Below are 27,935 nucleotides of genomic sequence, written 5' to 3' on the forward strand. Positions count from 1 at the left end.
AATCAACATTCTTTAAAAAAAAATCAGGAAACCTAAACCCAATGCAAACCTTAAAACTTACATCAAATGTTAGACCTTTTTCAATCGCGAAAAAAGCTTGTGGAGCTGTGGAAATATTCTTTATTCTGCTGTCTATTCTTATTCTTCTGCATCTCACAACAAATGTCTTTCTTTGATTTGAATAATGCACGGCAACGCAGCTTCTTTCAACAAGAGGTCAAATTAAATGTCAATCAGCATCACATTTCCAGTAGCGAATTACATTTTGGGGTGGCACCCGGGGTGGCCAATCAGATGTTAGGGGTGTCCGGTGCCACGCCGGACACCCCTCTGGCTCGCTACTGTTCTACAGAAGTGTTAGATACTTACGCACATTGCACACATGTTCTACAACAAACCAACTACTGTATACTAACAAAAACAAAAGCCGCAAAAAAAAATGAGGAATACATTTTTGGAGGCCACATTAAGGCCAGATTTGAATTTCGTATAAATGTTGATTTTGAAAACGGCAGGAACTCCAATTTGATAGATAATTAAGTGACAAAACGTTCTACACATTCATTTGGGCCAGGGTAATGCAGGCTAGTTTCAGTCTGTGGTACTGAAGGTCATTTTGGAGTACCCACACACCCGAATTTTAACTAATTATCAAACACAACCCTTCATTGGAATACATCGAAGTAGCTATAGCCTACCTCAAAAGGTTACAAATAATAAATAAAACTCTTAAACGACTAAGAGCAATTTTATACTAAACTGTATGGGTTTAACTCAAAGTTTCTGGTGTTGAGTTAGCCTACTATTTTATCAGTTTTATGCAGTTTCGTGAAGTCCATATTTTGAATGCGTGCAGAAAACAACTGACAGTAGATGGATCCCTTCAAAATAAGAGCATAGCTTTAAACGTGCCAGAAGACGAGAATTTGGTAGCGGAGCCCATCATGGGCGTCTTACCCCCTTTTTACTGGGGCACGTGCCCCAGTATAAATCTGCTATGCCCCAGTAAAATCTAGAAAAATCTCAAAAGTTTGAGTTTTAACAATTAATACTTAATAATTTATTAGTCAGTGCATTAACTTAGATGGATAATCCCGGAATAAATAAACAGTATCCCAATCAACGCTAGAAAAGTGTTAAACCGAAAACACAAACCGATGCACAGAATCCCATGTCGCAAACATCAAATTTTCCGAATTAACGAACAATTCGTATGCTACTAATATATATATATTTTTTATCACATCATGCTGGTTATTTGTCGTAAATAAGATTCATAATAGTGAGCATGTCCAAAATGTGCTTTGTAAAAAAGCAACAAAGCAGTATTTTGCCTCATGCCCTGCCATTGATTTTGACTATGATTATTATTCTGAAATAACTGGTGTTTGATTGACCTTCAGTTAGCTAGAGAAACTGGCTAAACTACGTTTTATGCGTATGCTCTCTCAATGTAGATTTAAGAGGGTAATAGCAGAGAATGTTTCACAAGGGTAGATAATAATAGGCTTTATTCTGAAAATTCATAAAATATCAACCGGAAATAAGAACCAGAGACGCTGTCTTCACGACAGAGGCTCTAGGAAGTGGTATCAGCAGATACAAGTGTTATTTTGTCATCATGGTTGTACTAGCAGAAGAAGTTGCTGCATCACTTGTGCGGGAATATCTCAGTAGAAAAGTGGGTGTAACCTTTCTTGTTTAGAGGAATGTAACTGTGGCTTTTAATCATCATTCAGACAGCACCACAGCGACACGGACAGTAGTGTAGCCATCTATTGTAGCTCTAGCTAGCCGAGTAGCTAGTAGCTAACCAACGCCATATCATACAATTATTACATTTGAGTAGCTAACGTTTGCTTGTCCTAATCCACTAACTCAATGCCGTTAGCTAAAGCGAGTTAGTTACCTAATTGTGTATTATTTAGTAACGGTGAAAATAAGGTCTGTGCAGGAAATTAGGGAATTGAGTTGATGATGTAGTGTAACCATGGTAACCATGACAGGAAACTAGCCTGACTTTAGCTAGCTAACATGCACGTAATGTCATAATCAATACTGTAAATTATGACAGTTTTGTTGTATTGAGTTGAATTGTTTTAAATTGCGATCTTTTGTTTGTGTCCTAATTTTGTTGTTGTTTAATTTTGAACTAGTTTAGTAGACTAGAACTAGTTCTAAAACTAGAACTAGTTTTAGAACTAGTTCTAGTTTTTTAGAAATTGAACTAGTCTAAACCACGCCAGCCTGGACACTAAAAATTAACTAGAGAGAGAACTAGTAGTTCTAATGTTTTCTCTTAGTCTTGCTCTAGTGCAGTGTTACTCATTGCGCGGCTCGCTAGCCAAGCTTTAATGTGTGGCTCGCATAAATAATACGGTCATTTGTAACAACAACGCAAGCTTACCTATTGTTATTTTCAGTTTATATATAGTGTTATATATTTTCACTATATATAGTGAAAATGGATAGATTCCTTATTAAACAAAGTCGCGCACCAAGTGGACAGTAACCAAGCAATGTGACAGTTACAAACGAGGGAACTAGCTAAAGATTCGGAGCTGCGAATGACCCCCCCCCCCTCCCCCCATGTTCAGGGATGACAGATTGATAAGCAGACAGTCAGACATGCTTTTTTTGATGTAACTTTTGATACTTTGCAGTAAAAGTGGCTCTCCATATTTACTGTGTCTTATCATTGTGGCTCGCATGAAAAAAATAGTGACGACCACTGCTCTATCTCTACACCTCTGAGAAGGGTCAAGAATATGTTAATGATACACAAGGCTACCATGACTCTCCAATCCTGTTTCTGGAAATCTTCATTTCTGTAGGTTTTAGCTTCAACCGCAGTTGTAACATCCCAAGAATTGGGTGTGCTAGATTAGGGTTGGAGTGAAAAGTTACAGGATTGTAGCTGTCCTGAAACAGGGTTGAATAGCGATAGGAAAGTAGGTCTCCTGAAACTATTTCGCAAAGTGGCTCTCCTGAAACGATTTTGGAGAGTGAAAAGCTACAGTAAAGTAGCTCTCACGGAACAGGGTTGGAGAGTCCTTATACAGAGCATGGTGCCATAGTTAGGTTATTATTTCAGGAGTAGGGTCACCTACTAGACACACAACCACAACGTTAACCGTTTTTGTGCGTCAGGGACTCAAACGAACAATGGCCTGTATGGACGAAGAGCACCCTCGCACAAGTACCAGTATCAACAACAGATCTGACCTGAGACAGGTTCTTCATATGGAGGGTCTCTGCAGGACTAACAAGGTGACAAAGCTGTTTGAGCAAGGCACAAACTTTCATTTGTCTGCTTATTTATGAAATCCATAATATTCTCCATTCCAAGGTTAAAGGGCTAACAGCTGTTTGTCAATAACAGAAGAATGGTCTATTTTCAGGCTCAAGGCAGCCCGCTAAAATCCATGTTGGAGATCATGGTAAGATTTCAGATTGATGGACATAATGACACCACAACCAACATCAGGAGTGATGTCCAGAAGTCTCTGTCTGCCCCTCAGACTGTAAACACCAGAAAAGACGACCCGGCACGACCTGACAGTAGAAAGATCATATCAAGGTATTCATCGTAATTGATACACATTTGCTTGAAGAGTGAAAGAGACTATTTTGAGGTTTATCTGATCTGTGTGTTATACAGGTCTTTGACAGAGGTTGACTGTCCAGCCCAAGATACATTCTTATCTCTTGCAACAGACAGACAGTCCACACTTACCCAAATAAGTCAAAGCTCTTCCATAAAAAAACAACAAGACCAACCACCTCTGTCTATGCCTTCCCAAGCCAGTGACCGCACCATAAAGAAAGAACAGTTTTCAGACGGAACAATTTCTGCTACGGAGATAACTCCGAAGAAATCAGTTAGCCGTATCAGACGGGGCATGATGGCTGGTCCTAGGTCTAGTTCATCTGAGGTAAAGTATAAAGCGGCCCTGCCTGTTTATCTCAGCCAAGTTCTTTCTGGTCTTATTACAGTGTAGCAATACAAGCATATTGCATTTGAAATTAGCTGACACTTGTGATAATTCTTTATAACTAATTGATTTGGTTTGTCTTGTACAAGGAATCAAATAGAAAGCATCAGACTTGGAAGGTGGGGGTAGTCCGTTCTCATTTTGGAGTTGATGAAGACAGTAGAAAGACCAGAGATGAGGATGAGATTGCTGACCATAGAGAAAGAACAATCACTGGCTCCACAAGAGCAAGCCAAGAATCTTGGATCACACATGAACTGGAAAGCAAGGCTGGAGAAGGTTCTGGATTTGAGAAAGTAGAGAAAAACATACAGAAAGATTACAGGTAAGTAGTCTGTCACCTTTGAGGCTGTATTATGAATATTCAGTTATTTCTATTGCTATCTTGGTTTTGTTGTCCATTTATTTATGACCTTTTTCCTAGAACAAAATTAAAGCTGAATCGCAATGTTGATAGTCAGGAGGGGATGGAGATGATTTTGGGTAATTGGCCTTTTTCCAGAAATACTACAGTTGTTTTCTGTGTTGGTACAGCTCTTACTACAGTGTTGTATTCATGTGTGCTTTGTGGCAGATGACATAGATGATGATGAGGAGCTTCTGGAACTGTCCAGAGTTACCCTTCAATCAAGAATACCTCAGCACAGCCACGATACCTATCCCATGGATCAGAACACTGCCAGTGTAATTACAATTTTGCTTTCGAAGCCAGCGATGGGACATTGCATTTTCAGTTTGAACTCTCCTGTTTGTGTTTTTCAGGCCCTCAAAGAAGTTCTTCTTGGCTCCAGCACCAGTTGTTTCAATGCAGAGTGGAAGAGTCAGAGCTTCACATTTTCAGAGATATCTGATGTGAGATATGGAATTATACAAAAGAAGGTAGAGACATATCTGTGATCTTGGACACTTCTAACCACTACATTTTGGAGTTTGACCGTTTTGTGTGTGGCTGTGTGTACTTCTTTAGAAACATGACTATCTTGCAGGGTGGTCCGTGTGGAGTTCTTGCTTCAATGCAAGCCTGTGTTCTGAAGAAACTCCTGTTTGAAGGGGCCAACATTGACACAAGCTTGCAGTAAGCACTTCTCACATTTAAAGCCATATCCTAATCCCACATGCACTAGTGTTTGAACAAAGTGTTCCTGGCCATTTCACATTAATGCTCTCTTTCATTCTTTCGGCCAACGTTAAACTATCAAACTTGAACTTTCTCATGTTAATTCCATTTCAACCCTGGATGACCTGTAGCTAATTCACACGGCATTTTGTCACCAGGAGATTAAGGCCGTCGAACACCTCGAGGACAAAGTGTCTGGCACTGGCTTCTGCTCAGGTCCTGTGGAGGGCTGGGGGGGGCAGGAGAGCCACCATAGCTGTGTAAGGTCACACTCCTCCACTCCTTACAATCCTTGAGTCTTGTATACTCTCCGTTACTTAAATTGTCAACAGCAACTCCTGTATTAATTAGCAATGACATTCACTCTTGCACAACCTCTTCTTACAGAACCTCAGGAAAAAATAATTTCATTCCTTCAGGACAGTTAAGATCGGATGGTATATTTGAGAAGGTGAAGTATTTATTTACAGCATGAAGACTGTTGATATGCAGTTAGTTGCATCTCCATTCCATTCAATGCCTGACTCTTGGACCAATCTCCAGACGCTTAGCATTTTGATGTCTCTGTGAGAACTCAATTGTGGTATTATTTATTATTTATGAAACACTTAGTTTATGTAATTACTGCATGCCATCAAAGGTCTAATGATATATAGATGCTCACAAAATACCAGGCGTTGGATTATGCCTATAGCTCAACGACCTCAGACTTGTAACCAAAATGCAGCAATATATGTAAATATATACATATTTATTAACATGTCAAATAAATAAAAAAATTGGGGGGGGGGGGGGGGGGGGGGGGGGGGGGTAAACTGTTGTAAATCAGACATTTTAAGATATATGTGGTATCTCTTCCTTATTTTTTATTGTAGATAACATGTTTTACTGTTGATAACCTGAAGGACCTTCAGTTGTTGCTGGATGAACACATACATCAGGTTTGTGACATTGTGCGGTTCATTTTCATGTTTTCCCCTTTACAAAGACAATGCATGTTCAAATGAGCAAACTTGAAATTAACTGAAGATGTCTTCATGAAATAATGAGCCTTTGTTTTACTTGCGTACCTCATTCAGAGAGAAACAACATCTATCTCTCTTTCCAGTTTGAGTCAGGAACCTTAGGATGCATACTGTTGACCATCTCTGTTATTCTGTCCCGGTCTATTGACAGGTAAATGTTGCATTTAGTACTGACAGTGTTGATCATGCATACCTTTAATACAATACCAAACATATAGCTTTACAATAGAGGAAAAGTAACATATTAGATCTTTGGTCAACAATAATGCAGCAGTGATAAAAGCATGGAGAAGATGCAGTATGTGGTTGTTCTGCTCAGCATTGTGGGTTTGTCCTCTTCAGAGTGAGAGAGGATATGGATGTGCCCACCACCACACTGATCGGAGCCTATGGTTACTGCACACAGGTGTGTGTGAATTTAAATAGAAAGTTGTTTTTTCTGAATCATATTACTAAAGTACAAATCAGCAAGCTTTGATATGACTTGTAGGACAAGCTCAATCTGAAAGATGATGTTACTTACAGTACTACGGGTATGAGTGTGGCGACTGTGCCTCACCTCTGACATTTTACACTCAGTTGATGACGTTCATGTTCACAATGATCCCCCACAGGAGCTGGTCAATCTGTTCTTGTGTGGGCGGGCGGTTTCCAATGTCTTTGACAATGACATGGAGCTGGACTCGGGCAACAGAAACCTCACCCTCCTCCGGGGCATCCAGAGGCGCTGTGACGTGGGACTGCTGTCGTTATTCGAGCACTACAACATCTGCAAGGTGACACGCCAGGACACATGATCAGGTCATTCATTAGGGCTCAGTTTTAGGTTGCAGGAGTAGAGAAGAAGTAGAGACACAGGGTTGTTGTGAGAAATGCAAATGTGTTGTGTGTGTGTGTGTCCCCTCTCTCTCTCTCACCTGCTTTCCTGTGTACCTTAAACCGCCTGTGCATCCTGTGTAAGGTTGGATCTTACCTGAAGACTCCCAGATTCCCTGTCTGGCTGGTGTGCAGTGAGAGCCATTTCAGCGTAGTGTTTGCCCTGCAGAGGGAGCTGCTGACAAGCCAGCTCCAGGAGTTTGACCTGTACTACTACGACGGCCTAGCCAATCAGCAGGAGGAGATCCGCCTTACTGTCTGTACGTATGGAAGCACTGATGAGGAGTCATGTTTGTGTTCTGGAAGGAATCCGGTTATGGAAAGTTAAAATCCTCTGTGGTTCCTGTCACTTGATCCTCTCGTTAAAGAAGGATGATTTGGAGGATTAGAGAGAGGTGTTAAAAGCAAAGCCCACTGTCCGTTTCAAATGAATTTACTCTACAAAAAAAAGGCTTTATTGAGTCTTTCTTTTCTTCAGCTGTAGGAACCTCGGTCCCACTTTCGGGCCCCCAGGATGCGGAACTTATTCCTCCTCTTGAACACTGCATCAAAACAAGGTGTCTGCTGTATGCATTCATTACATTCTTCATGCAGGTGTGTTATGTGATGTGCTCCTTTGTCCTGCTAGTACTTATTCCTGTACTGTTTCTTTTGTCCCTAGGTGGAGTGATGCCGTCATTAATTGGAATAACACAGAGCCTATTCTTTGATCGGCCATTGAAAGTGGAATCATCACATTGAACTCAGAGAGACCACCCTCGAAGTTTCCAAAGAGAACCTACTTTGTTGCAGATCAAAAGGAATGTACTGAAACAATTATTATTTACTTTGATTATATCAACCTTAAAAGTAATGTGTGGGGACACCCTTCAAGCTGATTCCAGTACATAGTGTGTACCGGTGCAATGCAGGTCCATTTCAAATACAATTTTACAACGGGTACTTGAAGATTGTATCCATGTAAACGTTTTGTAAAACCAACTTTTGGTGCAGGATGTGTATTTTAATAATGAATGTGGCATGGCTTTACCTCCCAATACCTTATCAGGAGCAGTGCCTAATATAATCTGAATGTTAAATTTGTTGTTGTAAAAAATATACTTTAAAATAGATACTTTGCCTTCATAACCTACTTTTTTTGTCTGACATTGTCTATAGATTTCTAATGAGTAAATACTTATTAATGCTTACATTTATGTTTTCATTTGTTAGTAACATTGTATTAAATAAAAAAGATGATATTATTAATATTTGTAAGGCGACATTCTCATGTGAAAAGTTATATAATTACAATATGTAATATATCACACTAAGTAAATCAACTGTTGTTTGTTTTGTTATTTCTCAAAATATTGCATCTTGAACACACTAGAGCTGCATTCTTGTCCTTACGCTGGTGTTATGTACAGATTTTTATTTAACCAGCACTTGACATCCGATCTTTGCTAATATCAGGTTTGGCTTAAAGAGTCTCCAAACATACTGTCTAAAAGTACAATTTGTATGTTTATTTGTGGATCAAGATATCCTTGAGTTTAAAACTGCTGTTTTTCTTTTCTTTTACTCAAATGTGCATAGATGTGCATACAATGAGTGTTTCTGAGATGAATAGAGGAACATCTGTGGATCCAGTGTTTGCTCCAAGTATTTTCGGCAATTGAAGTATGTGACACAACATAAAAATGCAGGCACGTTATGAAAGAAAAGATCTTGCTTCATTTCCTAAGAGCACGATTGAAATGTTGAGCACTTATCATTCCATTATGATCAAATGGGGATAAACCAGACCCATATCAGTTTATCAGTGACCATCTGTTGTTATGTATTTGAAGCTTGACTGATTACAAATAGAAATCCACCCACTCATGATTACATTGTACAATAAGGGCTTGGCCCTTGGAGCCAAACCTTGCATATTATCATTTTGTTTTGTTGGGGTGTATCCTTTCATATATTAGGGTTCATAAACAGAACATACTTATAGTGTACTTTCTCAAAAGTGATGGCCTCTTTACCAGACTAAGTCTCCCACTCTCCTTTACACAATAAATTATGTTTCTTACACAAACTGTTGTTCAGAGTCTTTTCTCTTTATCCATCTGAGTTTGTATCATGGCTGCAAATAGCTTTTGGGATTATCAGTGGCAGTTTGACACATGGATACCGACTTCATTCATGGCGAGGTGTTAAAACAGAGTGGGGTTGTGGTGCCTACACAGAGGGGGTGGGAAGGAGCCCCATGCCAACACTCCCAGCACCAGGGATCAAAGCAGCTGGCAACACGAGATGGCAACGTCTCAATTCACTGTGAAACAGTGTTGAAGATCCAGGTCTTGTCCTTGGGCTTTCATATGTTGGACCTCAGCATACTGGTGTACTTGTGCTTGATGTAAGGGTCAATAGATGACCAAAGTATACTAAGCCTTTGACATCATATAGACAACAAACACTTATTGAACTGTAATAAATATATAAGATGTCTATAAGATCTATGTAACATGTTCTACTTTGTTTTACAGCAGCCGTGAGTTGATACTATGTATCATCTTCCATATTGATACGGTTTGCATATTGCATCAGTCAGATCATCTGATTGAGGTTCTGCTGATGCTGCTTTGAGTGAAAGTGAGTTGTGACTCATGTAGGGATTTACACAAATAATAAAAAATAATTTACTGCAGTAAATTCATAATAGACCACACAAAATGAATTGCGGGCCCCTCTATAGGAATGTTGCTGCCATCTACACAAATAAAGCATTTGCTATAAATAATGGTAGTTTGCTTACATGAGACCCTGGGGCTTGTTTAATAGGATTAAATTGTTTACTTTTGCCACAAAATTCCTATGGGTTAGAAGTGCGTCACATGGAGCCATGTTTTGGATTGTGTGATGCATAATCTCATATGAGGGGTAGCCTGTCACTTTAGCTGAGACCATGTAGCTATTGCTGTGTTCTTTCTCTTCTCATCTACATCGCTATAGGGTTGTTGCAGTAAATGTCAACCAACTGAACACAGTCACACATTGATGTGTATTGTCTTGAACTCAACTGATGTTGAGATTGGGGGCCTCCACAGCAGAAAGAGAGATTATTCCACTGTTTATTAACACTGAGTACAGTGTATTACCAGTCACAGTAAAGGTGTTTGTTTGTGATTGTCTTCATGTCTGAACCATACCGAATGTTCAAACTAAATAGAGATTTTATACATTATACAATATGTTAATGTGTGCAGTGCAGATAGCATAGTATTTTAAAATGTCGATTGTTCTATTATATTGCACATCCATCGAAAACTGAAATCAACTCTTGAAAGTTAAAAGGTATAAAACACTAATAAAGTAGCACTTAATGCTCCCTTTATGCTGGGACAGAGAGGAAATAACCTGGCTTTGTATGTGTTCTTCTCACAGCTGAGTCCCAGAGGCAACAAAGGGGGATTCAGTGCTTGTGTTTAATTGTGTTAGTGCCCTCCCACATGGACTCCCCTGTGTATCTTCTGTCTCTTCCCCTAATCTGTGCTGTTTGTCTCAAAATAAATGATATCTTCCTCAGAGTAGAACCCAGAGTGTACCGCCCACCAGCGGCAAAGGTATGCCCCTGTGTTCCTGAGATGAGAGGTTCCTGATTCTCTACGTATATCATTATAAACCTCACACGTATTCCTCTGTCCCATATCATTATGAGATACTTATAACTTTTGTGTCTCACAGTAATCTCCTCCTACTATGGATGATCTACAGTATTGTGAAATGTTATGGATCCCTTTGTTTCTTTTGCCTGAAAGTGTATTAATGGTGTCCTCCACAATGGGGAGGATTTATGAAAGGCCTGTCCTGACTGAGGTTTACAACCCCATAAGAGCAGTGAAACTGACATCCATCTCGTCTTGCTCTACCCACAGCCATCTGAGACCAATATGTGGATGTCTGTCCAAAAAGCATCCCATTCATAATTCTTTTTACTGCATTGTGTAAGTTAGCGTAACATTTTTTGACATTCTCCACTTTTGTAAAGCTGCTGCAGTGACACTTCAATGACTATCTATACGTCTTCCAAATAAATGAGACTAATCCATTATTTGTCAAACACAAATGAACTAAGCCTAGAGTTCAGGTATGGCAATCGGGCTGTGTGCTGTGCATCCTCTCACTCGTCACCTACACCTCTGTTACTTCAAGCTCATAAGCCCATGTCCGAGAAGGCATTATAAATACCACACAGACACATTTACGCTCACTCCTGGAAATGGTGGATGATTCTATGCCACCGCTTCCACCATCACCCTACACCCTCCACACTCCACATTCCACCATCCATCCTCCACCATCCCCAACTCCTCCATATTGTATGTTGTCAGCGAGGGATTTCATAGTTTACAGGCTCCCTGCCTCCTTTGAGTGACGCATCACTAGTGTTCCAAGGTAGGGAGTGCCCTCCTTAGAACCACTGCCAAATTTTAAAGTATTTCATATGGTATAAATAGTAAAATTTGATTAAACTGGATTTTATGCAACACACCTATATAGTTGTAGAAACTTCTGATTTCTGTAAAACTGATGTGTTTCTACGCAGTTGAGTTTACAAACTGCTTGCAAAAGTGAGAGACGTGCTGGCGTGAGAACTGTAATCTTTTGGCCAAACATTTATTTGCGTAAGATTATCTTATCGCTATCCCTGTGTGAGGAGTTCCATGTCTGTTTTATATCTGTCTCCACATCTAAAAGTATTTCTGTACAAGATGATACACGATTATGTTAAAAGGAAGTTACGAATTTGATCCTTTTATACTGTTTATGTTTACTGTGAAAATAAACAGGACTAGACAACCAACACTTTATTTGAGCAAGTTGATGCTGAAATGACCACAGATCAAAAGCTTAGTTACTAGTTATTGTTTTTTTTATTCTGGCCAACTGAGCATCAGGTAAACGCTAGAGCCATATCATGTGTTTTTACTGTATGTAATGTACAGTGCAGAGCCAATGAAATGCTAATGTTATATTCTCTGGGTGCCTTAACCATGGGAGTTATAGCATTGATTGTACTTTTGACTACTTGCATTAGGCCTACTTTCAACATTGTCCTAAAATGTTGAAAAATTATTCAGGGTAGCACTATAATGAAAATTCATATCAAGGGGTCATTGTTTTCTGACTGATTTCATGGAGTATCCTAAATCTAAACAAATCAAACTGGTTATTTTTGGCAAGCATGTTGGCCAAATGTGTTTCATTGAGTATATGTTATGATGATTAAAAAGTGTCATGGGTCGAGCCTCCCCCCTCCCCCTGTGTGTGTGTGTCACTGTGGCTGCTCATGACCTTGTTACTTTTATAATTTACATCTTTTGCTGTTGGTTTCTCCATTTAATCCTTTTTTGTTCCTCTTCTCTGTCAGATTGTTTTTCAGAACTCAAAGTGACTGTCAGGTTGGTGTCAGACTCCTCGTGTTTAGATTATTATTTGGAATATCCCGGACCATTTCGTTTTTTTGCAATTGTTTTTGAGGATAACCTAGAACTTTCAATATTTTGTGATATTTTTCCCAGTTTGGAATCCTTGTTTTTGTTCTCTTGGAGACCTGATTAAAGAACTCTTATTATTAACATCCTCTGCATGTGATTCTTTCCACTCCCCCTGACGGAACATTTTAACATTAAAAAAGTAGTTTGAATTGATATTATTTGTGAATGTGTTCGTTGCCTCATGCATCAATTGTAGCAGGGCCGGCCCAAGGCATAAGCGAACTAAGCGGCTGCTTAGGGCCCCTGTGGCTACCAGAGGGCCCCCAAGAGCATATGTAATTACAATAATTTCAATTTTGCTTGAGGCCCCATAAAGGCTTGGGCCGGCCCTGAATTGTAGCCTAGATGAGGACTGAAAGTCATCGACTTTGGAACTGGTGTACTGTTGTCCAAGAGCTCAACAATTCTGAGAGTTAGGAGGTTTGTTCTCAGCAGACAAACATTCAGATGATTCTTGGCAGCAATTTTTAAGTCATGTCAGCTCCAGATATGGCAATTCGCATGAGTGGAAAATCTGGTGTGCATTTTTTCTCTCTCAAAACTTGTCTTGTGTTCGTACATTGTAGGCCCTAAGTTCAGTGTCAGATAGATTTACTGCTTTGTCCTTAAAATAGATGCTTTTATCAGACCCTGTGAAGATCATAACATCACTAAGGTGTGTAAAAGCACTTTCCTATTCATTCCTGTAGCTTCTAATTGAATGTAACAACTGGATAAAGCTCTGACACATTTCTGTCTTCAGGCTTTTGTAAAATGAATCAACACACTCTGTGCTTAATACTTTTTTATTGTTCAGTTCTGCAGTGCAATATTCACTATTGTCGTCATTCAATATATTCTCACTTTCTGAAATCATTCAAGTGCCAAATTATACAGTATGTAATGAAGACAATGACAGTGAATGGCATAGCTCCAACACCAAGGCGGGCCATCAAACAACACAATTTTAAACAAATAATTCTTAGTTTGAATTTGTCACAGTTGATTCTTTTTTTTCTACATCACATGGTTAATTTAAGAAATATTAACATTTGGGAATCATTCAGAACAATTATATACATACTATTTAAATAAATAGGTGTATCGATATTAAATTAATGTTTTCTTAAAAATACATGATATGTTAAAATATACAGCAAATCTATCTCATGAAACCAACCAAGTCAGCTGGCATTTTCAATATTGACAACATAAATATAAATACTATAAACAATTACAGCACTATGTTCTTATGACTGCTGCACACTGAAGGCACTTCCTTGGCAACACATTTATCCCTCGTTAATTAGTTTGAACCTGAAAAACAAAAAGATCATAAATAAAACTGCATAGATCCACAAATTGGGGGACAAGTTCAGTAATAATGAATTGTGAGATTCGAGTCAAACCACTGGCCCACAGTTTATAATTCAATCTATATTTCATAGATGAGACCATCCTTTAGTGACAGTCTAGGCTAATCAATAATATCATATGGCACAATGAGGTGCAGTGTAAAAATGAGTAGCATTCTTGTCTTTCTTCTATATTAAGGTTAAGGTGCATCTATTTAGTTGTACAAATGATCCACATTAATAATGCACTAATAGGCCACTGAAGTTCATTATATTTGTGACATTTCGGTGGCAGCACATAGACCTCCAACAATGGCCCAGATGAGAGCACCTTGTCTGACTCACTTGAGAGACTGAATAACTATTAACAGTCCAGTACCCTCAATTTGCAAATCAAATGAATTCCTACGCCAAGGCAATTAACATGGCCGTTTCAATGGGCGGACTCATTCACATCAACCAGTCATCTGTCAGCTCTGAAGGAAATCAAGGAGATAAGGCTCCAGACATGAAGTTAGCTCTAAATATGTACCAACGAGTCGCCAGAATGAGCATCTTTACACCAAGACCAGTCTTCTCAATTAGCCTAACCAAGACATATGGGGTAGAGTCTGATTTTGTTATCTGATTAATTGGTGAGCTTCTATCGTTCCAATGTATGTACCCATGCAAGATATGCAGGTTTATCACTTTACTTGTTCTTTGCAAGCAGAACACAGACCAAATATTTAACATTTTCCATAACTTCTGCACCTTAAATGTCTTCTACAGACTAGATTCTTGTTCTCATAAATAACCCCCAAAAGAAATTTAAATATAACACATTTTCATAAATGTTTGTTGAGGCAGCATATATTATAATATAATAATAAGGATAATGCAAAAAAGCAGTTTCCATGAGGTGAAAAAAGAAGAGAATGTGGTTATGTAAACATAAGTTATTTTGTATCCTTTTACATTACTTACACATGCCACCCACAAATAAGGGTCTGTTCAACGCACAAACTAAATTATTACAATCTTTATCTTTACTAACACAGATGTTAATTTCATGAAATGAATCAAAGAACACATACTCACATGAAATGTCTATGATTGTGTGCACAGTGGACTCATTGCTAGCCTTGTTAGCAATCTTGCACATCTCTTGTAGTCTGTTGAAACACATAAAATAGATGACTAATTTAAAAGGACTATACTGGACTTAACAGGGCTTCTTTCAGGTAAATTATCACACTTCTATTTTGAATCGGAATGCTCTCCATTACGAATACTAGATATGTGAAGCCTATAAATAAACATACTGTACTGTATAAATCCACTGTCTGAGAGGTTAACACAAAATGTTTCAACACTCGAGACAGCAATGTGATGTTTAACTTTACAGCACCAAAAAGAAAATATGATGGGAAGAGACTCCATCCTCTGATTCACGGTGTACACAGTAGAAACAGTACTCATTGTTCAGAAGAGTTAACTTTCTTTTTATGTTACATAATGGTTTGTGTAGGGACAGACTGTACCACAGTGAGTGGATGGCTGTTCACCACAAGTCTACTGATTCAGGGAAGACAAGTAACCCTACAATTCAATGAATCACCATTGTCAATATGAGGTTGTTAGCCACGACAGTCTGCCTGGCTGTAAAGTGGGGCACTTATGAACAACTAAGTATTTCTATTCATAATGGGGTAAACTTATTAAGTGGCATTAACTTCACTGGTGACACCTCTTTGAAAAGAGAATTTAGCTTGACAAAAGCTTAGTATCCTATTTTCACAGTTGTAGGCCTTGGAAAACATAGTGAAGATTGACTCCAAAATGTGTCAACTTTAATCTTATCGTTTTTTTAGACAATTACGCTAGATAGAGTGCCAGGTTTACATTCTGGTTACGTTTTTACTATGATACTTCCACATCAAGTATGTTTACAGAACGAGACAAATTAGCATGCCCTCAGCAACCCCATACAAACCAGTACTAAGGAATACCTTGTATCTTAAGCTTGCTGTCATTAGAAGTGGAAATCAATTTACTTTAGTCATTGAGTGATTGACATGGTCAATAGAAGCGTTATGAGATCTCAAATAGTCCAACTTTGGGCTCCAGAGTTGGCCTAACTCTGTGGAGCCTTCTCTTACCACCTCATACTTGTCGCAAACAGATCAAAAATGCATAAAAGAGTAATTAAGATGCAAACGTACATGCTGGTCGTGAACAATCCCTTGTATTGTGATATAGTCTATGAAAATGTGTTCTGCATTCCGAAGAGAACTTGACTGGTCCTGCTTGAGAAAAAAGTTATCATCAGGTAGATGGTACACCATTGCATTCTCTATTAGACTTAGTGATTACATGACACCTTTACCCTTGTGCAGTATTTAGATCAGGAATCAGAGCTAAACTGGCCCATAACTGGACTAAGCCTTTAATGATGTTTTCTAAGTGTTTCTGGCTCTCTTTCAAGCTTCCGGATAAAGGTTTTCACACCAATTACAGTTTGCTCCGAGGTCTTGAGAAAAATGATCAGCTTAACTTTATACTGCCTTCAACTTTATTCTAACTGGTTTTACATTTTTTCATTTAGCAGACGCTTTTATCCAAAGCGACTTCCAAGAGAGACTGTGTGTTTTAACTATGTGCTGCTTTTCTATAGCTTTCTAATGCACAAATTGTCACTTTTTCCTAGGGATCTGTAAGATCTACTCATGCACTGTATAAGGCTTTGGTTTGCATGTATAGCTCTATATCTGAATTGCATTCTTTTCCAACATGATTTAACACAAAGGATGTTGTGAAAAAAGGAGGTTTGCATGTACAGCTATGTCTGAATTCCATTATTTCTCAATATGGTCAAATACAAATGAGATAAGCCAAATAAGGCATGCCTGGTTTTTAATAGGAATTCTTCTCTTTTTGGACTATTTTGTACTTTTCTATTCCCATTTTGCATGGATGTTCAACTTCTGCAACCCACATGCAAACATACATCAATTTGTGAGTGAGCGATATCTACCAACAAACAGATGGGAAGCATCAAGATTTTTCAACTCCCTAAATAAATAACATTTGTTTGTAAGTTTTCCTTACCTGTGAAATGCTTTATGAACTTGTCTTTCAGGTTTATATCTCTTGGGACAATCTCTACAAAAGATGATTGAGAGTTACTTCATGGGAGGATTCATGATTTTACAATTGTTTCAGTTTAATCTTCAAAATATAACACCACTAGGATACATAACATAATGTACAACACACAGACTTTGTAATTCAATAACATTCCACACTTAGAAATAAATCCCACAGTATATGATTACCATGAGGTCCAATCTGTATTTATTGCAAATGTAATTCTACAATTATATCTAAAACATTTAGTGGGGGGCATCAAAACAGGTTCAGAGGCTAATTGCATAGAATCTACTGCTCAGTTGCCCGCCTTCACTACAAACATGCAAAGGATACAGGTGTCCAGTATGTTCAGCCTAAAAGGGTAAGGAGATTATTGTTCGGCAGTTGTTAATGCTTATCAATGTCATAAGAATAACTTGACGCAGATGTATGGCTAATATTAGTGTCCAGACTAGAGTGAACAGTACTGCGCTTATGAATAACTGAAATGAAAGAGATGATCCCATTAATTAGAAAACACTAGAATGAGCCACAGAAATTCTTTTGATTTACAGAAAGAACAACCTTTTACTTACTACACAAAAGCAGACAGATACAAAGATCTTTAAGGTATACAGTATAAGTAATGAACCTGAGGAGAATAACAGCCCAACGCTAAATCAGGCCACTGCATTTCACTGAGTTATGCTAATATGAAAAAAGGCAGGTACGTTATGAAACATTTAATTATATTAATTCCAATAATCCTTTTTGCTGCAAGAAATGTATGGTTAGAAAACAATAACATAATAACAGGCCTAAAACCTATGTTTTGAATTGGATGCTACAGTATCAGACATGATCTAGAGTATACCATACACTTTAACAGAAGTGTTTATTGAAATACCACAGAACAAGCAAGTAAATACTGTATATCAATAATCTGTTATACTGAGTATATATTTTTGGTGTCCCGGCTTATTGAGTATCTGTGAAAGGACCATGTGAACGTTCACACAACCCCTACCATACTGGCACAGACAGTACATTCGTATTGACTGTAAATCCCTTTTTCATTTTTGCGTGCAACACAATTCTGAGTGGCAGTGGATCTTAAAAAGCGGCATACGCACCACTTCATAATTTGTTGCATTTGATGTCCTTAAAAAACACATTCCGTCTGGTCATTGGTCTGTGAGGTTCTTTTCCTCTTACATTAGCGAGTCCAAGAAATTGCCTGGACAACATTGAGATGTCTTGAATTCTCCAAAGACAACCTTTGACCTAACGTTTGACTGGAATGTTAATACTACATTCCAAAACATAATCTTAAATTATCTAAACGGTGTAAAATCAACATGCTTTTAAGTGAAACAGGGGCACTGTTCAGAGTGACAACTGAACAGAACAAAATTAGAGAATTACTATAGTAGTTTGGCTGAGATCCACAATCCATATATATTGCACTTATAGGGCTATACCTCAATTTAAGACATTACATTAAATTATTATATAGTATTCATATTCAAAAGATGTGAATAGATTGTGTTGCCTCAGTTTGACTGTGGGGACAAAAGTAGCCAATCCTCTTGTGCTCATGCAATAATCTCACTACTGCGTGACAAGAAAGATATCGAGGGGGGTGGGGGGAACGGGAGGGGTTAATCATTCAGGTTTGAGATTCTACAATGAATCATTATTGAATGAATCATTCATACAGTTTATTATGCTGCTGATCCTCCATTGCCAATTTGATGATGCCAACGGGTCTCTATTGATAATCCTTAACACAGCAGTGGAATATCTAGTTTGAGATCAGGGTGGCAATAGTTGAGCCTTCTGGAATATAGATCTTCTCAAATAGTTATCGGTTTAACACTCATTTTATACCTTATGGTGAATAACATTTTTAATTAAAGAATGGGTTACGGTGCAACTCAATGACCAACAAAACCAACGACAGCTGCCTCAGACTGTAAAATGGGGATTATGCTTTCATCATAACCTAAAAATAAATCTTATCAGCTTACCTATTGGTCTACTGTTATCCAGCCTAGGAACATATAAAGGCTTTTCACAGGAGGAGAGCTTTATGTCTTGGGCTGCAGTTAGGAGACCACTGCTATAGCGCCTGGAGATGGGCTTGTTCCTTGGATTGTCTCCGATAACCTGTAAGATTAGATCCAACAAGGTCCTTCTCTCTTTCTGCTTGACTTCTTTGCTGTCCATGCACTGGCCTGAGGTGACGAGCAGAAGGAACACACTCAACAGAATATGCCATTTCCTCTCCGCTTGCATGGCTTCTGTGGCTGAAAAAATAATCAGAAATAATCAATCTGATTCATGTTGGTCAAAACATTTATCACATTTAGGTCATGTTAACGTATATGTGAAAAAATGATTTAAAAGAAGATAGAATCAGTTCTAGTTTCTCAGTCTGAATACACAATGATATTTCTCTCATTTTAATATGCAATAATGTCCATTACAACTTCAGTACAACCAACTGTTAAACTGGATTTTTGTCACACCCCAACAGTCCATAACACATTAATGTGGCAATTTTCTGAATGAGGAACATTCTTTGAGCACAGCTTAATATTAAAGTCTAATAAAAAGGTGTTACATGGCTGTTGTGAAGAGCGGTTGGAAAGTAGAACCGTTAAACAAATCCAAGAAAAAGTTAAATAAACTTTAAACAACTCAAACTTACACGTTAGGTTAACGGAAGATTTTTTTGTCCTCAAAAGTGGACACGGTTTCTCCCCAAAATATCTCCCCTTGCACAGTGCTGTCGATGATAAGGAGAACAGAGCTGATAGCGTTTACTGCAGTCTCTTTGGAAATCATGCGTCCCGTTTTATACGATGAGCGAGATTCTTGAATGTAATATAATTGATTTCGAGTGGGTGGTAAGCAATGTTGACATCTTTGGTTCAATTTCTTCAGCCGGTGATCGCTCCCTTTGGCATGCGCCCCTCCTTGACGCTCAAAACCATCTCTAGAAGAGGTAGAAGGACATCACTACTTCACAGGACAACGTTGCATGTTCGTGAACGGATAACACAAAGCACGCTACTTAAAGATTTCCATTGAACAAAACTCCTATCCTGAAAAGAGCACACGTGTGTGGTACAATAGACAGGCAACTATTGTCCCAAAGTTGCGAAACTTGATGGAGGCAGATCTCGAAGTGTTTATTAAGTGGTCTGTAAGTTACAGTTGACCTGTGTCAGTTAATTGCCGTGCCGATGTTTTTGTTCTAGCGTCTTGTGATCACCTAAGCGCGAATGAAAATGTCCTTTTAAAAACAGCGCTCAAACTGGTTCCAGCTATTGTAAGTTGAGAATGCAAGATTTATTTAATCATTTTAATTTATTCTGATAGTGTCAGATAATCAGAAATTAATAGTGTGTGCGTGTGTGTGTGCTCGTCGAATTTCTTCTAATACCACGACATTGTTGGTAGGCTTGGCTATAGAGTGGCCTGCTCATGGTATATCATTATTAGGATAATGTTAGCTTGAAACATAAAACAAAATAGCCTTACAACTACTGTGATAACATTATGATAATTTATATGATATTTTATTATATTAATACTAACTTTATTACTATTAGGTAGACTACACAGTAGCCTAAGTTTTGTCTACAATATTGTGAGGAAGATCTAGATGACAAATAAGAGCGACATCTGGTGGCAGAGCGTGATTGCAAGGTTGGTTACATGCAGAAATCAACACATAAAACATGGTTTACATTTTTGATGACAGTCTTACCCGTGATTATTTGTGATCTTAACCAACATACAGAAGTAGACGCAATTTTGTAATATGGGTATGTGTCGATGGTTATCTAAAACAATAGCAACATTCAAAACACATAACATGTAGTTCTCACATTTCCTGGAATTGGAGTAGCAGACTTCTAAGAAAAAAATATAAATATAAAAGTACAGACGTAGGCTTATTTTCAGTTTATCCCTTGTTATTCCAGATCTAAAGAACATTTAAAATGAGCAAACACCTGTAGGCTATTTAAAAGCAGAATTTCATAGCAATTTTGTCAATGTTGTACTCACAAACCAAAATCTCATTTGATATTCATATTAGGGTATAATAATGTTTATTCCATGTTTAATTTGAGAAAGTCTATTACACATTTTAGAATGTAATTTATTCTGTCCCTCCAAATGAAGTTGACACAATGTCAATAAATCTTACTGTATTGTTAGGATATAGCCTAACAAAATAGGATTTGGATCAGAAGATGTGCCTTCAATGCGACATTATGTTGCACCCGTGTTGACCACGTGATCAAACAAGACACTGTTGCTATAGAGACACTAGTTCTCCTTCAGGTTATGTAGAAGTTCACTCAGTGTGTGCATCTACGTTAAGTATCTAGCTGATAGCAGAACGATGTCTGTTGATTTGTAGAGTCAAAAGAGATAAGATAACATTTGCTAGATGTGACTTTTACCGTTGTGTTGTCGAACAGAAAAACATTTCTTTTATTGACTGAAGAAAAACGTAATGTCTCACAGGTGTGTATCTCCAGCGAGCTAAGATAGCTAGCACTAGCTACTGTAGTCTACATAACAGAAAGCAAGTACAGTCTAATAGCGTGCTTGCAAATGCTACAGTAGCTTGCTACGTTTGTGCCAATATTAAATAATGCCTTATTTAATTTCTTATTGTAGCAACCTATTTAACTTCACATGAAAAAGTTTCACATTAATCTTTAAACCAATGTTGAACAATGTGCTTATATATAAAAAAGAATATATATAATTACAACTATTATAACTATTATAACTAATATAAATATTTTTTGCCTTGGAAGTTAAGCAAGAAGATAATTTCTTATCTTTTCTTACCAGTATCAGATCAGCAGTAGTAACTTACATTCTCTTCCTCCCAGCACATACAATACATTTTGGGGTCATGCCCAAGTGGAGCTGAATGACCTTCTGTTACATGAAGTCCCTGCCCAACCCCCTCGCCCAGAGAGGGACAGGGTAGTGTTCTTCCAGCGCTTGGCTACCTTGTATGTGCGCTACGTCCAGATCTTCAGGCAGCTGGAAGAGTGCTACGATCAGATGGTCCACCCACAGAAGAGGCGCGTGATTCGGGAGGTCCTGGATGGAGTCATGGGGAGGGTGCTTGAACTCAAGAACGAGATGGTTGAGAAAGAGTTTTCTGAGTACCACTACATGGATGATGTAGTCCAAGACTTAAAGCTCACCCCTGTGAGTTTGTGCAGTAAAACTCTGCTGTTAAATATTGTGTACCGTAAACATGAATCCGAACAAAGAATTTGGAAGGCTTTTTATCTCTTCTGTACTGATGACTTAATCTTTTTTTATTATTTAAAAAAATATTTTGTCTTCTCCTGTGTTTTTCCACAGGAAGACATTGAGATCCCCATCCCTCGTTACTTCATCAGTGAACGCAGCAAAGTGCTTCAGGATCGAGGGAAGATGCTCTCTAAAATCCTCAACAGGATGGAAGTTGTAGAAAAACCCAAAGTGAGTGCTCTCTCTTCAGGCTTGAAACTGTTCTCTGTTGAGTCTGAATTAGTGAAAGTGGCCATTAACATCAGAGGACAGTGAAAGTTAAAGTTGCTGTAAAGTGTGTGCAAAGCGCGAAAACTTTGTCGCACTGAAATGTGGAGTTAGACCGTTGAACAGTTTCTCACCCGTTTTCAGCTCAGGTTTTGTATAGGCGGGGCAAAACCCAAACTATCTACATCACAGCCACCTATCTACGTCAGATCACAGACGGTTTATATAAACTGCATTCTGTTACTCAGCTGGTACGATGCAAAGACAAAGTCATTAACACATAAAACACTCAGAGACTGCAGGTAGGCCTGTTCTGATATCTGCAATTTATTTAGCTAGTTGTTGCTGTTGTTACTAAATTCTATAAATTCGAGGGGGTGTAGCTCAGCACCTTCAGGCGACACGCTCCCCCAGTATCAAGCAGAGAAGACTGCTGATTTTCTAACAATTTCAAAGCCTAATTTAACATACTTGTCTGTTTTTTTTCATTTGAATTTGGATGTGTAGTTAACAACACAATCTTCTGTGGTGTGATGAACTTAAAACTAATTTTCAGTTCCGCTTTAAAGCCACTTTCACTATATATTTCAACATTAGTCAGTAGGACTGCGGGCCCTCAATTTGGAAGAGGCCATAAAGATCATTCAGGTGTCGGAAAGGGCAAGGCAGGGACGCCTCAGAGCCAAGTTCATGACGGAGATCCAGAGGGATGAGGAGAGGCAGGGGAGAGCCAAAGACAGAGATTTGGGGGCAGGTGCCATCGACATAGCTGCTGTCCGCATCCAAAAGGTAGTATGAACCCTTGGTATGAGCAAATGTGGCTGGATTCCTGTATTGTGTGTGAGCTTGTCTACCGTATGATTTGTTGCCTTTCCTGCCAGATTTGGAAAGGTTACATTCAGAGGAAGAAAACTAGGAAAGAACGAGAAGAGGAAATGATATTTCTAGGCATGGTAAGTCAGACTTGGGTCTGTTACCTATTTCTAAGTATTTGGGGGTGCTTGTTTTGTCTTATCCACCGCAAAGAACCCAATGGACATGTGGACCAAGTGTGAGGAAAAAGAAATTGAATGCACCTTAATTACTCTGAAATTACTACAATTATTGGTCTCTGGAAGTGCGGGTCAAATACATCATACAACAATCATTTAATCATCAGTCATGCTGTGTTGTACTTGATAGTAGTTGTAGTTTTCAGCTGTAGATGGAGCTAGGGTATAAGGTTGTTTTCTTCCTCTCTCAGGCCCTGGACCAAAGCCACACCCAGCCCTATCCTGCCAAAGCTGCTGCCTTGGCCAATCAATCCTATCGACGGGCTAAGCAGAAGGAACATGAAGAGGACTACCAAAAGTCCATTGTGACTATTACCAAAAAACTCAGAGAGGTGGAGGGCCCTGACATGCGGGAGACAATGAAGGACCAGATTCGCCAGTGGTTCATTGAATGCCAGTAAAATCAAGATGAGATTATTAGGACAATGGTTGTTTTTTGCATTGATGATTTTTGCATAAAATGGGGAAAATGGCATACCAGGGTCAGTATTGATACTTATTGTGAGTTAGCATTAGTTGGATTAACAATACATTTTCCTCAATGTGTTTTTATTAGCGACGCAACAGGATCTTTTCCTGACTACCCAGACGAGGAGGATGGTGGTTCATCTCTCATCTTTGCTGAGAAAACACCTCAACAGGTGCTTAACTCCTTCAAACAAATCATATTGAAATAACACTTTGTAATGTTTAGGCTACTTAAGTGCATATGCTTTTCATGAATGTAGTTAATTGAGGAACTGGCAGCGAAAGAAGAGGAAGATGCCAACAAAAAGCCCAAAGGGAAGGAGGAAAAGAAGGAGAAGGGGAAGAAAGAGAAGGGGAAGGCAGGAGAAGAGGTTTGTGCGGAGAATGTTCAGTGTAAAAGGAGTGAACTGCCTGGATTTGTTCCAACTTGAAAGCATTTAAAATCATTGACATTTCTTAGACAACACAAAACGGATTAAACACATTTTTATTTTGATTCATTTGAACTCATGTGTAACGCACTGGATGCTGTCTTCTCATTGACCCTCAGGAGGAGGAGCCAGGTTTGAAAATGCTGCCTTCAGGTTTCCTCTCAGACTTGGAGGTGGCACACAAGACCTTCGCAGGTAAACTGCTCCACACAAAAGTTATCATCATACATCTGTGTCAAACACACGCTCGTTCCATGACGTTAAAGCAGCAATATTACCGTCTTAATTGTCAGAGGTGTGGCAGAACCGCAGCGAGTCCAAAAACTTCAGTCAGAGGCACGAGGCCGAACTGATCAAGGAGGAGAAAAGGAAAGAGATTGAGGTGGAGGTTAGACTGCAGGTGAGTCATCAACGCAAAATAGGCAGCCGTGTTGGATATACAGCATAATATCCCTCTGCTGTCCCCGAGCTGAAACATCCAGCCAAGCTAGTGTTTACCTCCAGTCACGATTTCGCTGCTCAACACAGGTGGACGAGCTGATGCGGCAGGAACTGGCCAACTGGAAACTGGCTGTGGACAAAGACAAAGGCGGCAAAGCAAAAGGCAACGCCAAGGTGATGAACCTAAAGACTGACGCGTTCTTCATCAGCAACCCCAAATAATGATAATGTTAAAGGCATTGAAACAATGTGATTTTTTTTGTTTTTAGAGCTTGTAAGTCAGTTCAGTTCTGTAGCGTGGATGGGGACTTTTGTTTTGTTCTTCAGAAAAAGAAGGGTTCTAAAAGTGGAAAGAAGAAGAAGAAAGACAAAGATCTCACTGCTGACAGGTGAGGCTTGAGTGCGTTCTCTCTTGTAACAATTCCGCAAGTTACTGGTGGATCTGCTTTGTTCTTGATAAGTGCAGCACTGACATTTCACAATGATGAATGCAAATCCAACAGGACAGTTGAGTCCCTATATCAAGAGCTGGTGGAACAGGGCTTGTTGAAACAGGCCGATCCTGTAAAACTAAAGGAGTATGTAGGTAAGACCTCTTTGCCTAGAAGCATGCTGTCTTTCAATGCCCTCGATTGGAGAACGTCCACATCTGTCACACCTCAATGCACAAACACAGATAACTGTATAACCACCGGAATATAATATTTAATGGGAAAGTGCTCTCAAGGAAAGATACTGCAAATGCCAATATCTGGAAAGCAAAGCTTTGCATCTTTTCAAAAGATTTTCCAGGGATTACCTGACTAAACTGTCTGTTTTCCCAGGTGACTACAGTTACTTGGGAACGACATTAAGACAGACAGACATTGAACCCATGCCCTCACTGTCGGACGTTCGGCAAATCATGACTCTATATGCAGTTTTGCCTTTAGGTGAGTCTAGCTGCTTACTTGGTTTTGGTAGAGGGCTTTGTATAGCTTTAAAGTAGGTACAGTCCTCTAGACATAGACATAGGCTCATGGGGTTTGAATAGCAGTGTGTGTGTGTTTGTATGCGCAGGTTCGCAGGTGGTTCATGAGAAGTCTCCTCTGGTCAAGGCTATCCTGTTAGCCGGCCCGGCGGGTGTTGGCAAGAGGATGCTTGTCCACGCGGTCTGCCAGGAGACGGGTGCCAACCTATTTGACCTGTCACCTCTGAATCTAGCAGGGAAATATCCGGGCAAGAATGGCCTTGCACTCATGCTCCACATGGTGTTCAAGGTACACCACATCGAAAAGGGGAAGCCTTGATGAGAGGGGGGTGATAGTTCATCGATTAACTGATTTATTTATCCGTCCGTGTTGTGTGCAGGTTGCCAGATTGATGCAACCGTCCGTAGTGTGGATCGGCGACGCCGAAAAAATGTTTTACAAGAAAGTCCCGAAGGAAGAGAAAGAGGTGACTGTAACTACTTTACCACTTGTTACGTACGTCGTACACCTAGAGATGTTGTTCCAAACATGTTAATGTCTACACTCACATGCAGTTAGACCCTAAACGGTTGAAGAAAGACCTTCCCAAAATCCTCAAATCCATCAAAGGGGAGGATCGGGTGCTGGTGGTGGGGACCACGCGAGATCCACTGAGTGCAGATCTTAAATCTCTCTGCAAGGTGTACAACAAAATTGTGCTGATCCCACGGCCCGATTACGCCTCAAGATATGGTACTGTACCTGTCTCTTGTGTTATAATGTAACCTACTCTGTTTGGACAACATACAGTATATGCAGTAGTTAGGTACTTATTTTGGTATAAGTAAGTAGTAGTACCTACAGTATATATATCATTATGGCACAGTACCATATCATTATGAAAGTTAAAATGTAATATCTCCATCTACCTGGGCTATCCTCCTTCTCACAAAGCACAGGTTGGTTCTATTGAGTTTGGTTGATGATCAAAGGTTGCAAGACCTATTTTTCAGAAGTCTTCTTAGCATCCTGGACTGATTTGGTGCAAATCAGTTAAATGGTTCAATACTGCTGTGAAATAGTTCAAATCAACCCTCGAATCACACTTGGCTACAATAATTATAATGTATTTATTTAGTAAAGGCTTTTATCCATATTGTGTTTGGTAATAAGACGTCCTGACCGGAAAATAACCAGAACGCCACACTGATGCCTGCTGGGTACTCCCCTGCCTAGTCATGTGGAGGCAGCTGATCAGAAAGTGTGGAGGCGAGGTGACCAGAGCTCTGGACCTCAGCTCCCTGGCCAAGATCTCAGACGGCTACACCCAGGGTCACATGGTGCAGGTGCTGCACAGGATTCTCACGGAGCGACGCGTCCAGCAGCTCGCCAAGAGACCCCTGACCGCTGCAGAGTTCGTGGCTCCGCTGGCTAAGATCGACCCAGTGTTCCAGGATGAGGAGGAAGCCCTCAAGGTTTGGTTGAGACCAATGAGATTTGACAGGATTTATGTCAATATTCTACTTAACTTTGTTGGCTGAAAAAATCTACATTTGTGTTTTTTCTCAGAGCTGGTATGCTAAAACCCCTCTGGGCAAGAAGAGGGCCAAGGCTGCTTCAGGAAAGGAGGGAGAAGAGGAGGCTCCCACAAAGGGAGGCAAGGACACCAAGAAAAAAGGGAAAAAATAAAAACACTCCCAGTTCTATAAGCATACACTACCGTTAGAACAACACACTGTTGAAGTGAATAAGTAAACAACAATTTAATTTAAATTGATGCACAAGAAAAATAAATAAACATTTATATAATCTGCTATTGATTTTCCGTCACTTCCTCATCATGAATAATGTCCTAAACGCTGGTCAGCCTGTGGAGGTGTTTCCTTTTCTAGAGAGCATGGACTCGCCTCACAAGAGCCACATATAACTGGTTATAGCCTAGCTAGGATAGTGACAAGCCTCATTCCATCTGCTGTTAACATGGCGCGAAACAGTGACATGCTGACTAAGGCACGCCATTCCAGTCATTGGACTCCATT

General features: G+C 39.3%; 3 protein-coding genes across 5 annotated transcripts; 2 read left to right on the forward strand and 1 right to left on the reverse strand.

The window, feature by feature from the left end:
* The first annotated feature begins 1,557 nt into the window (after positions 1 to 1,557).
* mindy4 (MINDY lysine 48 deubiquitinase 4) lies at positions 1,558 to 9,072 on the forward strand. 2 transcript variants are annotated; one of them, XM_047049913.1, is made up of 18 exons: positions 1,558 to 1,681; positions 3,151 to 3,270; positions 3,402 to 3,580; positions 3,662 to 3,935; positions 4,085 to 4,320; positions 4,420 to 4,478; positions 4,570 to 4,679; positions 4,758 to 4,874; positions 4,982 to 5,070; positions 5,271 to 5,372; positions 5,500 to 5,563; positions 5,988 to 6,053; positions 6,221 to 6,288; positions 6,480 to 6,543; positions 6,752 to 6,913; positions 7,099 to 7,273; positions 7,492 to 7,570; positions 7,675 to 9,072. In XM_047049913.1, exons 1-18 carry the CDS (start codon positions 1,622 to 1,624, stop codon positions 7,721 to 7,723), a joined length of 2,073 nt encoding a protein of 690 aa, XP_046905869.1. In that variant the 5' UTR covers positions 1,558 to 1,621; the 3' UTR covers positions 7,724 to 9,072. The 2 variants fall into 2 exon arrangements, with proteins under 2 accessions (XP_046905869.1, XP_046905868.1); XM_047049912.1 differs by having other exon boundaries at positions 4,570 to 4,874.
* A 4,242-nt stretch (positions 9,073 to 13,314) lies between these two features.
* alkal1 (ALK and LTK ligand 1) lies at positions 13,315 to 20,208 on the reverse strand. Its single transcript, XM_047049685.1, has 6 exons — positions 19,703 to 20,208; positions 19,020 to 19,298; positions 16,969 to 17,022; positions 16,083 to 16,166; positions 14,959 to 15,032; positions 13,315 to 13,840 (listed from the first exon to the last, which is right to left on the reverse strand). The coding sequence occupies exons 2-5, from the start codon at positions 19,285 to 19,287 to the stop codon at positions 14,968 to 14,970; spliced, it is 471 nt and encodes a 156-aa protein (XP_046905641.1). The 5' UTR covers positions 19,288 to 19,298; positions 19,703 to 20,208; the 3' UTR covers positions 13,315 to 13,840; positions 14,959 to 14,967.
* A 419-nt stretch (positions 20,209 to 20,627) lies between these two features.
* Positions 20,628 to 27,622, forward strand: zgc:153738 (uncharacterized protein LOC558115 homolog). Of its 2 annotated transcripts, none has more exons than XM_047049683.1 (19): positions 20,628 to 20,706; positions 21,912 to 22,239; positions 22,399 to 22,518; positions 23,152 to 23,343; positions 23,436 to 23,507; positions 23,798 to 24,003; positions 24,163 to 24,247; positions 24,335 to 24,445; positions 24,625 to 24,700; positions 24,799 to 24,905; positions 25,034 to 25,120; positions 25,274 to 25,335; positions 25,450 to 25,532; positions 25,771 to 25,878; positions 26,006 to 26,205; positions 26,297 to 26,383; positions 26,472 to 26,649; positions 27,133 to 27,371; positions 27,466 to 27,622. In XM_047049683.1, exons 1-19 carry the CDS (start codon positions 20,663 to 20,665, stop codon positions 27,583 to 27,585), a joined length of 2,505 nt encoding a protein of 834 aa, XP_046905639.1. In that variant the 5' UTR covers positions 20,628 to 20,662; the 3' UTR covers positions 27,586 to 27,622. The 2 variants fall into 2 exon arrangements, with proteins under 2 accessions (XP_046905639.1, XP_046905640.1); XM_047049684.1 differs by lacking the exon at positions 20,628 to 20,706 and adding an exon at positions 21,327 to 21,534.
* The last annotated feature ends 313 nt before the right edge of the window (positions 27,623 to 27,935 follow it).

Source organism: Hypomesus transpacificus, chromosome 26, assembly GCF_021917145.1.
Source record: "Hypomesus transpacificus isolate Combined female chromosome 26, fHypTra1, whole genome shotgun sequence".
NCBI lineage: Eukaryota > Metazoa > Chordata > Actinopteri > Osmeriformes > Osmeridae > Hypomesus > Hypomesus transpacificus.